A 13,280-nucleotide genomic window follows, 5' to 3' on the forward strand; every position below is an offset into this window, starting at 1 on the left:
GGCGGCGGGCCGGAGCGGGTTATCCCGCCCTGCGTGCCGCTGCAGCCCGCAGAGCTGGAGCCCGGCCTGTGCCCAGCGCTGTGCTCGGGAGCGCTCCCTGAGTGCCGCTCTCAGAGCTTACTGTGGGGGGACTGACTGGGCCCGTGCGCTGTGGGGCTGCATCCGAGCTGCCAGCCGGGCTGAGGGAGCACGCTGCTGTTGCTAGCACAGACCCCACGCTATCGGTACGAACATAGCAGAAGTTGGCCTTCAGTGAAGTAAACACTGCATTTAATGAAACTGCAGATTGTGCACAGTGCCAGGCTCTTTATACCAGAGTAGAAGTCTTGTCAGCCATCTTCTTTTCTGACATGTGTTTTAAATAGCCTCTTAGGAAAGTGTTTCATTGCAATTATCACGGTAAATTATCAGATTACTTTTTAAAAAAATATGTTTTTCAGGTGCGGGTGGCTTCTTGCCTGCTATGAAACAGATTGGGAATGTGGCTGCATTGCCGGGCATTGTTCACGTGAGTATCTGCTTTGGAAAACTGCTCTTTTTCTGTTCCCATTTGTCTGACATTATTGCATTCCAAATGGGAACTCTCTCACAAGAAGAGGTATGGACCAAAGCTCTTCTCAAGGCAGTGTGTGTATTAGGAACCTGTATCTGGGTAAGCAGTGCTTGCAAGGCCAGGCTGCAAAACTAAGTTGTCGTAAAGGGAAGTAGCCACTTATTTCATTGCTTGTCTATTGACATACAGCTTTTCATGCTGTTTCAGCTTCTTGAGCCACCTTCCCCCACTGTTCATACTAACTGCATGTTGGTTGTGAATTGCCTCTGCTCTGGAATACCTGGAGAAGTGTGGAGAGAGCAGGAGGTGGTACTGTTGTGTGTATTCTTGTTATTGGCCTCATGTGAGTAGTGAGTCTGCACATGCACTTAACACTGCCTTCCCTCATCCTGTGCCTTTTTGGAAGCAAAGCATGAGATATAATGATTCAGGAGGAAAATGTTTACCTCTGACTCTTTTCAAGAAGTGCAAAGTATGATGTGGAAATTATCCTTTTCACATTAAATATTGCATATAACAGAATTTTTAATTGTCTCTTTTGGCAGAAGTTTTGCATTTGTGGATGCAGTAAAAGACAGACCATCATGCTTTTAAATGCCTTAGGGGTCAGGCCAAAATGGAGTAAGGTAGAATAGTAACAACCTGCTAAAATGGGAACTTTGGCTGGCAGTTTGTAGAAGAGATGGTACAATCGTCTACATATTCAAATCTTCACTTTTTCTTTCCAAATCAAGGATTTCTTGGTAATGGCAAGGAGAGGCAGAAGAAGCAAATAATCCCATTCAAAAGTACTGTTCACTTCAGTGTGTGGTAGCACTTTAATAGATACTGAAAAGTTCCAGTTTCCAATAACTTTCTGGGTATCACGGGGAGTTTGCTTCAGAGATCTGTTCTCTGCTTTTTTTGACTGTCCTGTAAGTGCAGGAGATTAGATCCTCACCTGAGTTGATGTGTTCACCTACATCTGAGCATCCATTCTCTTTTTGGTATATTTGTTTGCAAATGTGACAACCACTGCCACAAGGCAAAGTATAACCAAGATGAGTGTGCAGCATCAAGTTCCATAAAGCTTTAAAATTGCCTTTCAGAGATCAATAGGCCTTCCAGATGTCCATTCTGGCTATGGATTTGCTATTGGCAACATGGCTGCCTTTGATATGAGTGATCCTGAAGCAGTGGTTTCACCAGGTAAGGATGACTGACTTAACCTGCTCTGAGAAATATCTGGGATGGCATAAAAATACCTTTCAAAATGGCAGGACTTTACAGTACTTTACATTCAGAAGCAAATCTAAAAATATGAGAATTATAGGGAGTTAGGGGTGCTTAATTCTTGCACTTAGAATCTTTATTCTTTATGGAGCAGGTAGTTACACTGAGAACAGCTAAACAGGTCTGGGAGAATTGCCCTTGTGTTTGCAGCTTGGACTTGTGGTATCCCTCAGTTTTGAAGTCTTTGACCTTGGGGCTTCACCAGATTGATAAAGAACTGGCTAGTTTCTTTGAGTAGTTTGATAACGTCTTTTGAGGATATTTCTACACTTAAAACATAACCTTACAGTATGTCTGTCTTCTTAGTAAACACACAGATCTTCAGTTACTGACAGTGTGAAGCTTGTGTGGTTGTCATAAAACATGATGGTCATGTTTCAGTTTTGCTTTGATCATTTCAAGTGTTCCCGATTGACTCAGACCCAAGGTCTCTTAGTTTGGTGCCTTCTCTCAAACATTCATAACACCAGAACCTTCATACCAAAGGTGGCATGATTATCTTTCACATTTGGTGTTGCCTTACAGAATTTATTATTATAAATAGTAGGAGCTAAGCAAAACACCAAGGACTGAAGCTTAATATTCCTTGTAAGTATTAATTACTTCTTATAACTATTCATTATTTATTCCAGTGAAGATTCAAAAAAGAGCTTATTTTTGGGGATTGTTCTTTCAAGAACATTTTCCATCAGGGAGCCTGATTCTGTCACTTTTCTTCTGACCTTAGGCAGCAGAACAGGAACATTCTCTCTACTTTCTATGGGCAGTGTGTTTTATAATTGTGTCCACTTTCCTTTGTCAACTTTCTGGAGTAACTTTGTAAACAGAGAGCTCTGTAGGCAATCCTACAGCTATGCCTTGAAGTCTGAGGTTTCATGTAAATCTGTTAAAATTAGGCCTAATGCAGTTCTGCTTTTTCTTCCTTCACAAGAAAAGGAGTGAGATTACAGCCTTCAGTACATGTTCCCCGACATGGCTTTTTCTCCCCTTGTAGGTGGTGTCGGCTTTGACATCAACTGTGGTGTCCGCTTGTTGCGGACAAATTTGGATGAAAGTGATGTGCAGCCTGTGAAGGAACAGCTCGCCCAGGCTATGTTTGACCACATTCCTGTTGGTGTCGGCTCCAAAGGTGTCATCCCCATGAATGCCAAGTAAGAGAATGACCTTGTGCACACATCACTAGAGGGGGCATCTCTGTTGTTTGTTTTGGGGCAAGATTTGTCAGTGGGAGACTTAGGAAAGGAAAGCTAATTCTAAAATGCTTTCCATTCTTTCTGCATATGTGCTTCACCAGGACTGACATAATAATCAATGCACAGTCAGCTCTTTCTTCCCCCATTTAAACCCCTTAAAGGTTCTTGCTGGGTTCTTATTTCTTCTGACAGAAAATTTGGATTTTTTTGGCCTTTTTTGAAAGGGATGAGAGATAGGATTACAGATAGGATTACAGATAGAAAATAGGATATTTCCCACCCAGGAAAGAGGAAAAAGTGATGATGTACCAAAAGTTAATATATTTGTATAGCCTGATTTTAATGCAGTATTAAGAAGCTGGACTTGGTAGGAGAATTGGGGGCTGACCATAACATAATAGAATAATTGAGGTTGGATGGGATCTTTTGAGGTCATCTCGTCCAACTCCTTGCAGGAAGGATCTAAATCTAAAGGTAGGTCTAACAAAAAAAACGGCATCAAGTTGTTCAAGGCCATGTCCATGGAGTTTTGATTGTATCCCAGGATAATCATCTTATGTAGGTGTTTGATAATTGCAGGGATTTGGAAGAGGCACTGGAGATGGGTGTGGACTGGTCTCTCCGGGAGGGCTATGCCTGGGCAGAGGACAAGGAGCACTGTGAGGAATATGGAAGAATGCTACAGGCTGACCCCAACAAAGTCTCTTCAAGGGCAAAGAAAAGGGGCCTGCCTCAGGTAATGTTATGTTTCAGGAGGGCTGTGCATGCTCCCAGGGTTCAAATGTAAAGGTTAGAGAGTAGTTCTCTGATGCTGTGTCTTTTCTTGAAACTCTGTCTAGCATTTCTGGGCAGGGGGAAAAGGCAAGATGGTGAGGTCAGTTCTGAGTAATTCTTGACAGAACTGCAGCAGAAGAGAATAATACTGGGCATACCACCCAAGGTCCCTGGGGCCATCAGGTTTTCATCTGTTAACACCTGGTACTTCAAATTATACTGGGTGGTATTTCCACATCCAGATGTATTTTGTTTTGAAGAGATAGGCAAGTTAATGTTCAGCTTTTATCCATGTTTGTTCAGCAAGTTAATAGCAGGGTAAGAAAAGATACAATAATAAGTAGAACTAGCTCATTATTAAATCACAGTTTAGGAGCTGGATTACATTTCTATATATGGTGTCTCGCTGCTCTGTGTGGAACAATTTGAGATGGCTATACTAATGGTTACATTTCTAAAGCTTTCTTGTATGTTCTTGATATTAATTAATACTATTCTTTATTAATTGGGGTGGTGCAAAATTACAGCATTTTAACCTCAAAATAATGTTATGTCCCCAACTTTCACATTTGCCCTGCAAATAAACGATCTGTTACAGAGTTGAAAAAGTTTGGGCTTGGAAATGGAATCTTGTTTTAATCTACTGAAAAGTTTTAAATACTTAATTAACAAGAAGTTGTAACTTCTTTGTGGAGTTATAACTGAGTGTAAGACTGTCTGCTTTGTCTGTACAAACTGAAGACGAAGTCTCAATGGCCTATACTCTTCCCATCCAGGCCAAAGTAAGTTGGAAAAAAGTGGCTGTCTGTATGTAGATCCTGGTCCTTTTGTTTAATCACAGTCTTGTTCCAGCAGCACAGGTAGTTATAAATTTAAACAAAAAGGAAAGTGGTAATGCTACTGTTCTACTTCCTTGCAGTTTACATGGGAATATTTTTTCCCCAAAAACACCTTTTCTAAACCCAAAACCTTGCTGTAGCAATTTGTCCTATCACCTGTTGCCATAGCTCTATCCTGTGCTCCTCTCTGCCCTGTCTGATTGGTGTGTTGTGATTGGCAGCTGGGGACCCTGGGAGCTGGAAATCATTATGCTGAGATCCAGGTGGTGGATGAGATTTACAACGAATATGCTGCCAAGAAAATGGGCATTGACCACAAAGGGCAGGTGTGCGTGATGATCCACAGTGGAAGCAGAGGGCTGGGCCACCAGGTTGCCACAGGTATGATCTGACCGGTGTAGCTACCTGGAGAGAGGCAGACTTCAGTGTGGTCTTGTCACTGACAGCAAACTCCAGCACCAAAGAGCTTTTCTTACAGTGCAGTTGATTAGAGCATCCTGAATTGTCTGGTTAGGTGTTACCTGTTTGCAAGCAATTGATAACGGATTTGCTTTTGCATTTAAGAAGTAGCCTTGGGCTTGACCATTGGGCAGATGAGTTCAGTTTTAGAATACAAATTACAGACTCCCATGTTAATCTCAAAGATTGAAACAAAATGAGGAAGTCACTTAGATTTACTTTGTTTATTTCCCAGATGCACTGGTGGCTATGGAAAAAGCTATGAAACGGGACAAAATCATAGTGAATGATCGCCAGTTGGCATGTGCCAGGATTGCCTCTGCAGAGGGACAGGATTACCTGAAGGGAATGGCAGCTGCTGGCAACTATGCCTGGGTTAACCGCTCTTCCATGACTTTCCTAACACGACAGGTAGGAGCAGAGTTGTCTCTGATGCAGATATTTTTGCTGCATCATCCCAGAGATGGAGAACAAAGAGTAGTTGCACTGTTTAACTTAATTTCATTTTTATGTTTCTTAAGCTGTTTTTTTTTCTGGAGAGACTTGCACAAAGCTGCAGTCATGACAATCTATTTTATACCTCTCAACATCACTGGATTGTACTTGGCAGAAGCCACTTAAGCAGTGTTGTTGAAAATGCCTTGAGCTGAAAAAAGAGGATAGAAGAAAACTGGGGGGTTTGTTGCTAAAATTGAGGGGTTTTGTTGCTAAAGCCAGCTTTTCAGAGTTGGACAAATTTGCCTAATTGATATCTGACTGAATTACAACAGGAAGCTGCCAGTGGGCAGACAAACAATCTATGCAGTCCAATTCTGTCATTCTCAGCACTGTTGTATTCAGTTCCACTGTGGCTGAATTATGATGATCTTGTACTGCACATCCTGATTTTCTCTCTTTCTAGGCCTTTGCCAAAGTCTTCAACACAACCCCAGATGACCTTGACATGCACGTTATCTATGATGTGTCTCACAACATTGCCAAAGTGGAACAGCATGTAGTGGATGGAAAGGAGAGGACTCTGCTGGTGCACAGAAAGGGATCAACCAGGGCCTTCCCTCCTCACCATCCTCTTATTGCTGTTGATTATCAAGTAAGTTTGTCTTTGGGAGGAGGAAATAGAAAATTCAGGATTAATCAGACAATTTTAGGGTCCCTAAGAGATACCTTAAAAAATGAACTCACAGCATTTAGGTAACAGCACTAGAGCCCTGGTGGGATGGCAATATTCAGCTTGTGTTAGATCTTTGGGACATTGAGCTCCTCCTTCTGCTCCACACACAAAATAGTTGGATGAAAGGAAAGAAGACCTTTATGCCAAGGGCAGGATTCAGTGGTTTGCCTTGTCTGTCTGTTGGACACAAGGCTTTTGATCTACTGGTGTGCATCTTTCAGTGCTGTTAGTTTTCTAGAATCCTTGATTCCAGGCACCTGAGACAACCAGGGATGCTCTCAAGGAATGTTAATCTGACCTCCTTTTCTGGAGATATGGTTCCTCTCAGACTTTTATTAAGAATGAGTTTTTTCAGCTTTTTCTTATGAATGAGTGCTTTGCATCCACAGCTGACTGGACAGCCCGTTTTGATCGGTGGCACAATGGGCACTTGCAGCTATGTCCTCACTGGCACAGAGCAAGGCATGACTGAGACCTTTGGAACTACTTGCCATGGAGCTGTAAGTCAAGAAGTTATTTCAGGGAGGGGTTGAGATGAGAATGTCATCCAGAGAACAAAGATGTTGAAGGGTCATCCAATGAGTGATTCCTCTGTTGGTCATACAAGCAGAGAGTAGCCTTGCCAGTAGTCCCTGCCCAGAAGAACTGCAATGTAGAAATCTTTGTCCCTTACTGAGTAGTTGGGACTACTTCTGCAGAAAATCTAGGGGATACTGCTTTTTATAAGGCAGATGAAGATATGGAGAATAAGCTCCTTTTACCAAATTCTGATAACACTGAGCTAATGGAAGGGATTAACTGTGCTGAGGCTGTCTATATATATATATATGTATATGTTATATGTCTGTATAACTCCCCAGTACTTAGAAGAAGGTATTTCCTCCCCTATTATTCACAGTGTGAGACAATCATTGAGGAAGAGGAGTGTCTTCCAGTAAATTCCAAGTCCTGAACACTGTTTGGTTTGGGCAAAAAGACACTTGCAGATGAATGTGTTACACAAATGAAACTTTCCTAGCCACCATACCAGAGGGATGATTTTGCAGGAGCCTGTGACCTGAAGGCTAAATAAATTTCCTATATTGAGGTTTACTGTGATCTATGCTCTCAGTCACTGTGTTTGCTTATAATGCAGTATTTTTTTTTTTAATAAGAAAGAGTTTTGTTTTTCCAAACTGCTACAAAAAGTAGAACTAACACAACTGTTGGCCTAGGGTCGTGCACTGTCTCGTGCCAAATCTCGACGTAACTTGGACTTCCAGGACGTACTGGACAAGCTGGCTGACATGGGCATTGCCATCCGTGTTGCTTCTCCCAAACTGGTCATGGAAGAAGTGAGTTTAGTATTTCATTATCTTAAAAGGAAAAGGGGGTTTTGCTCCCTGGCTGAATGACCCTCCCTGACTTGAATTTTTGTAGTGCTAAACGATTGCCAGTACTCTGAATACGCAGCTTGTGTGATTTCTGATAGAGCTGTCAAATTTTTTTGAAAATTATATGAAGTATTTTCTATCCTAAAAGCATGCTGAAAGGGGAGATCCCTGATTGACAGGTATTGGGGGGTATGTTTTTTCCTCTTCTGCCTGGTGATAGGGATAATTGCTATCTTCATGAGCATCTACAAAAGTAGCTATGTTTTATGGATTTTCTTCTTGAATGATGTTCTCCTGGCTTTAAATTTACCTTACACTGCAGCTTTCATGTAGATTAGTAGCAGCTTGAAAGATCCTCTTTTCCTATGTTTGCTCAAGAAGAGAACTCTGAATGGTCAGAAAACCTTGAATATTATGACTTCAGTTCCTCTGCATTAACATGAGCATGTCTTTTCTGTTCACAACCTCAATCATAAAAGTGTTAATCATTTGGCACTATGCTTTTCTGGATATTGGTGTTACATGAACATGCTGATCATGTTAAAGTCTCTATTTAGGAGCAGCTTCCTTGTCAGAATAGGGGCCAGAGGAGGAAGCTCTAGAGTAAAACCTTGACTGCTGTCATCAAGGGGCAGTGAAGATGAAACTTAAAGGCTCCCTGTAGAGAAGAAGTTTGAGTCACTTCCTACTAGATAATGAGGCTTGACATTCTCACATGCTGGGGCACTGATTATCTGAAAAACTGGATTAAAATAGCAAATATTTTATCTGAAATATGATGAGAGCTTACTTGGAAAGCTAAGTGTCTTACATTTTAGATACATAAGGTGGACAAATTCTCAATATGTTCACCTACTTCTACACCCTCCGTTTATATGGTTATTTTTGTGAAATGTGGATTTCAAAAACCTACACCTGACTTCCTGTGACTATGGGTTGTTTATAGTTTTGTCTTTTTTTTGTTCCCTCCAGGCACCAGAGTCTTACAAGAACGTGACTGATGTGGTTAATACCTGCCACGAAGCTGGCATCAGCAAGAAAGCCATTAAACTGAGACCTATTGCTGTTATAAAAGGCTAGGAGCCAGCAAGGCACCGATGTCTCCAGGCCTTACACAAAACTGACTAGAATTATCATCTTCCCACACCTCTTGGACTCTGTAGGATGCTCAAATATCACATTCCTGGTCTGGAAACACAACAGCTGAAGATACACCTATTTTTAACCACTCCTAGCCATAATTTATGCCCCTCCTCCTTGTTATATGGCATTCTTTTCTTGTGAGGACAGGGCAACGAAATAAGTTACTCTTGGTTTTTATATGCAGTCCTTCCTCCATTTCCCCGCTCAGGCAGGACTTCAGGCTTGCCTGAGTTGTCACTAAGTGCTGTGCTGCAAGACCACCTCCTTCAGTGAAGGTGGTGTATGAACCAGACCTTGCTATTGCCACACCTGAGTGCCTGGAGCTCTTTCTGCATATGGAAGTACTCTGATAGACAGGGTATAGCACTTGTGGACAGGGAGACGCTGTCCTGTTTGCAGGTACCTTTATGCACAGTCTCTACTGTTGCATGTTTTGTGGCAATTGGGTAAGAAATCTGGAGCTGGGAGCAGTCTCCTGCTCAGGTTGAGAGGGGCTAGCTAAGCTTGAGACAGTCTTGCCCCAGCCTCTCCCATTTAACACAGCACCTGGTGAACTTGGCTCAGGTCAAGTAGGCATTCCACAGTCTTTTGGAAAAGCTGAGTAGAACTGAGGATGTTGCCTTGAAAGGTTTTGTTTGCTTAATGAAAGTTGTAACTTAGAGATGTGCTAATCCAACACTTAAAAAAGCTCAGCCTGTGAAAGTTGGGTTGGGTAATGCTGCTCACTGTGTCCCACAGCTCTGATTTAAGGGAGCCCAGTTTCAGGGTCAGGCCCAATGCGACAGGGCTTACAGCGTTTCTTTTACGTTCATTAACCAAGGCTGGAGAGGAAGCTGACCTTCCCCATTGGATCATTTTGGGGGATTACAATAAAATGGGAAGATGGACATGGCAGTGTATCTGTGTCATGTTTATTCTGTGTACTTAAAAGCAGACAACAGCTGCTTTTAATGAGCTGAAACACAGTGCCTTTTGTGACTTCAGATGATGGATCTTGCAAAGAATGTGCAGATAGCAGAATTTTTGCAGGATACAAGGAAGGGCAATGCAGTGCTGTGTTCCCAACTCAATTATGACAGGAGTGTGATGGCTGTGGCTTCTCCTTGCCGGCCGTCTGAGCCCACCTCGCTGGACAGGGACTGTCACCTGCCTGCAAGGCTGGATGTGGGCACAAGAGGGCGGCTGGAGGGAAATAAAACTCCCAAATAAAACTGCAAGCAGGAGTGGAGCCTTGCCAAGGACTTGTGTAAGGCGAGCAGATAGTGATTGATGGATTGCAGTGCCTTTTGATGAAACATCCCTTGAAGTTCAGGATCTTAGAAGGCATAATGGTATTTCACTGTTGTAATCACTTTGTTCTTAAGGGTTTTCTTAGGTTCAAATACTGTGTTTGTGCAGGATCAGAAGCAGCACCTTTGTACATATAGGCACTGCTCTTGTGGGTCTGAACTTAGAGCTTCTTGTTTCCCCCTCCTTTCTTCAGTGGAACAGCTCCAGATTGCCATTTCAGAGGTCTGAGACACACTTGCTGAATTTAAAACAAAAATCACTTCACTCAGAGATGTGAATTAGCCTCCAATGACTGAAAGAAAAATTGGCCTCAAATCTTCTGCAGAAGTCTATATGTTCCTTGCAGAACATATAGACTTGTTTCTGTCTATGAATACTTCAGCTTCTTTGATGTGGAATATAAGGAAACCTTTAAAAAATTCACATTTAAAAATAAGCATTTCACAAACACAGCTCTCCTTTCAACTTCTACTTTCCCTTACCATTAAGGGACAAATTTAAGCTTTTTACAAGCAGAAATCATGAGTACCTTGGAACTGTTTGTCGTATGGATGGGTTGTGTGCCTAAAGTCCTCTGATCATTGATGTTTATACATTAGCATTCAAGACTGCAAGAAGTGCTGTCAATTTTGGTTTTCTGTTACAAAGCTAGCACTGGGTTTGGTTATATGTTGTGCTGTATGGAGTCAAGTTCTGGTTTCCTAAATATCTAAAAAAGTAAGGAAGAATGTAAGATGTTTCCCAGTTCTCTGTTTCAACTGGGATTTTTTTCCAATTCAAGGCTGTCTTTTTTTTCTGCAGATAGGGTTGTCCACCAACTTTTTTTATTCTGCATTTTAAAAAATAAATTATAAGAAGTATTAGGTAGAGAAGGCATGTAGTATTAAAATTCACGTGCTGTAATACAAGTGGATCTGCAGGAGCATTTTGGCAATGCCAAAGAACCAGTGTGGTTATTGAACCATCTCTGCTTCCATGGAAGATTACTGAGAACTCTGAAATACCTGTTGATGATGCACTTTCCTCCCCAAAAGACTGAAAAAGCCTTGATGAATGAGTGTTAGGGCCTTTTTTTTTCTCAGGATACCACAGTTAGGAGCTCTGGTCTCCATCTATCCTTGGAACCACTGCACCCTTCTGTCCAGCCACAGGCACTCACCTGTTCCCTGCCTAAGTTCAGCTGATTCACTCATCTGCGGCCTGCAGCAGGTGTGTTGGCTTCAACAGGGTGTCTGCATTAAGTCTGCACTTCAGGGTTTGGTTGCCTTTGGGTGACTCTCAGCCATCTGACTGCACCCCAAGCTGGGGGTGCTGTTTGTGGGGGGCAGCACCAGGTGGAAGAGGCAGCGCTCAGCCCCTGGGCTGTGGGAGACCATGGGAAAGGCAGTTCCTCCCAGCAGTGTTGCAAATGGGATAAATCTGTGTTTCGTTTGTCATAACAGATGGCAAAGCTGGGGTGCAGCTGATTTGGTCACACTTTGTGTTCTCCAGGTGCCTAAGTCCCCTAATTCAGCCTCTCCCAAGGGAAACCAGACCCCAGCAAGGTAAGCTGCCGTGGTATATTTGCACCGTACTGCACACCTCATGGGTTGGGAGCCTGGTGTCTGATGTTTATCACCTGGTGTCACATTTGTCACCATCCTAAGACTCTTGGGATTTCTCTTCCCTCTGCTCTGGCTCTCCTCTCCCTGCTTTAAACACAGCTCTGCACACACCGCTTCTTCCTACGCTGGTGGTCCCAGGCTGGTGTTCTGGCCCAGGAGGAACAAGTGATCTCTGACACATCTCTGGCACAGGCACCCCCACTCTGTCCTCTGCTCTCCTTTGTTCCTCTCAAACATAAACACACTTAACTGGCCTCTTCTCCTCTCCCTCCACCGCCCCAGCCTTCAAAGCGATCAGACTGAGCAATATCCGTCCTGCGACGTGTGCCAGCACGCTCCCTGCTTGCAGGAAAGCTTCAATGGAGCAGCGGGCCAAGCATTTGCTTTGCTCTCTTGAGCCCTGTCTTAGCCTGAATAGTTTTGATCACCAGTGCTGTTGGTTTTCTGTCTGAAAAGGTGGCAGTGGGAGTTGTACAGTGGAAAAGCAAGAGCTCTGCACTCCCCAGCCAGGGAGATACTGGGTACAGATGCTTTGTCCCCTACACCACGGGAGGAAGAAGGGGATGATAACCTCTTGGCACTCACAAAACTCCAATAATGATGTGGTTTCTGGTGAGATTATTGTTTGCAATATGTAGCAGGAGGGTGGGGTCATGCTGAGCAATGTGACGTGGGAGAGCAGAGGGTACAGAAATTCCTCTGGTGTCCCATGGCAAATGTGCAGCTTGGTCTCCTCAGGCAACCAACCATCCCCAGCCTGAGCTGCTGCTGCTGGCTTTCATAGTGCTGAGCACATCCTTGTCTTGCTTCATGCACCCTTGTTCCCAAACCCCAGGAGACTGCTTTGGGTCATGTTGTATATGTAAATTCAGAAACCAAAATAATCAGGAGGCTTAATTGCAGAGATTATGACCAGGACAGGGAAATGGAATTATCTGCCAGCACTTAACATTTACTAGCTCAGTAAAAGACATGCAGGGGCTGGGCTGCCCTCATATGCTGAGGTGTTTGAATCAGCCTTGTATTGCATGTCTATTGCAACAAATCACCTGGTTACCCTTCTCTTAGCTCTTAAGAATTGTAGCCTGTTTGTGCTTTTAATTAAAAAAAAAAAAAACAAACCAAAACCCCAGTTGTTTTATTTTTGACTAACGCTTGCTATTGTGGTGCTTCAAATTTGTGTCATTCGCAGACAAGTTATTAACCTTTAAAATCATAGGAAGGCTGATGAGTTCCTCCACTGTTTCCCTGCCAAATGTTTAACCACTTCTTGGATGAGGACTAAAAAGGTATCACTGTAAATTATTCTTTCCCTCTAAGGTATTTATACTGTAGCTGTTGGTAAAGGGATTTTCTCCGCCTTTCAGGAGTGTTTTTGTCAGGCAGATACACAACGGGCCATGACAAGCACTTTCTCTTCCATTTTGAGCATTTTGAGTATCTCTGTATTTTGAATCTAGCCCAGAAAGGACTTTGTCCACCTTCCTGACATAAGTTGTGCATGTCTGCAGGGCTGGAGCCCTTTCATGGTGGAAGAACTGAGCCCTGCAGAGGAGGAAAAAACTCTCCATCCAGGGAGCCCTCTTTGCCCAGCCCAAGACATGGGACT

The 13,280-nt window shown here is 43.1% G+C and overlaps 1 protein-coding gene across 1 annotated transcript in view; it reads left to right on the forward strand.

Annotated features, from left to right (window-relative positions):
- The window catches only part of RTCB (RNA 2',3'-cyclic phosphate and 5'-OH ligase), a 10,434-nt gene extending 763 nt beyond the window's left edge, over nt 1-9,671 (forward strand). Inside the window, exons 3-12 of the mRNA XM_015627324.3 lie at nt 441-508; nt 1,642-1,741; nt 2,820-2,976; nt 3,598-3,754; nt 4,853-5,012; nt 5,326-5,501; nt 5,992-6,180; nt 6,651-6,761; nt 7,476-7,595; nt 8,607-9,671. Of these exons, the coding sequence (XP_015482810.1) occupies nt 441-508; nt 1,642-1,741; nt 2,820-2,976; nt 3,598-3,754; nt 4,853-5,012; nt 5,326-5,501; nt 5,992-6,180; nt 6,651-6,761; nt 7,476-7,595; nt 8,607-8,714 (1,346 nt within the window). The 3' untranslated portion in view covers nt 8,715-9,671. The remainder of the gene's footprint in view (nt 1-440; nt 509-1,641; nt 1,742-2,819; nt 2,977-3,597; nt 3,755-4,852; nt 5,013-5,325; nt 5,502-5,991; nt 6,181-6,650; nt 6,762-7,475; nt 7,596-8,606) is intronic.
- The last annotated feature ends 3,609 nt before the right edge of the window (nt 9,672-13,280 follow it).

Source organism: Parus major, chromosome 1A (genome assembly GCF_001522545.3).
Source record: "Parus major isolate Abel chromosome 1A, Parus_major1.1, whole genome shotgun sequence".
In the NCBI taxonomy this organism is placed as follows: Eukaryota; Metazoa; Chordata; class Aves; order Passeriformes; family Paridae; genus Parus; species Parus major.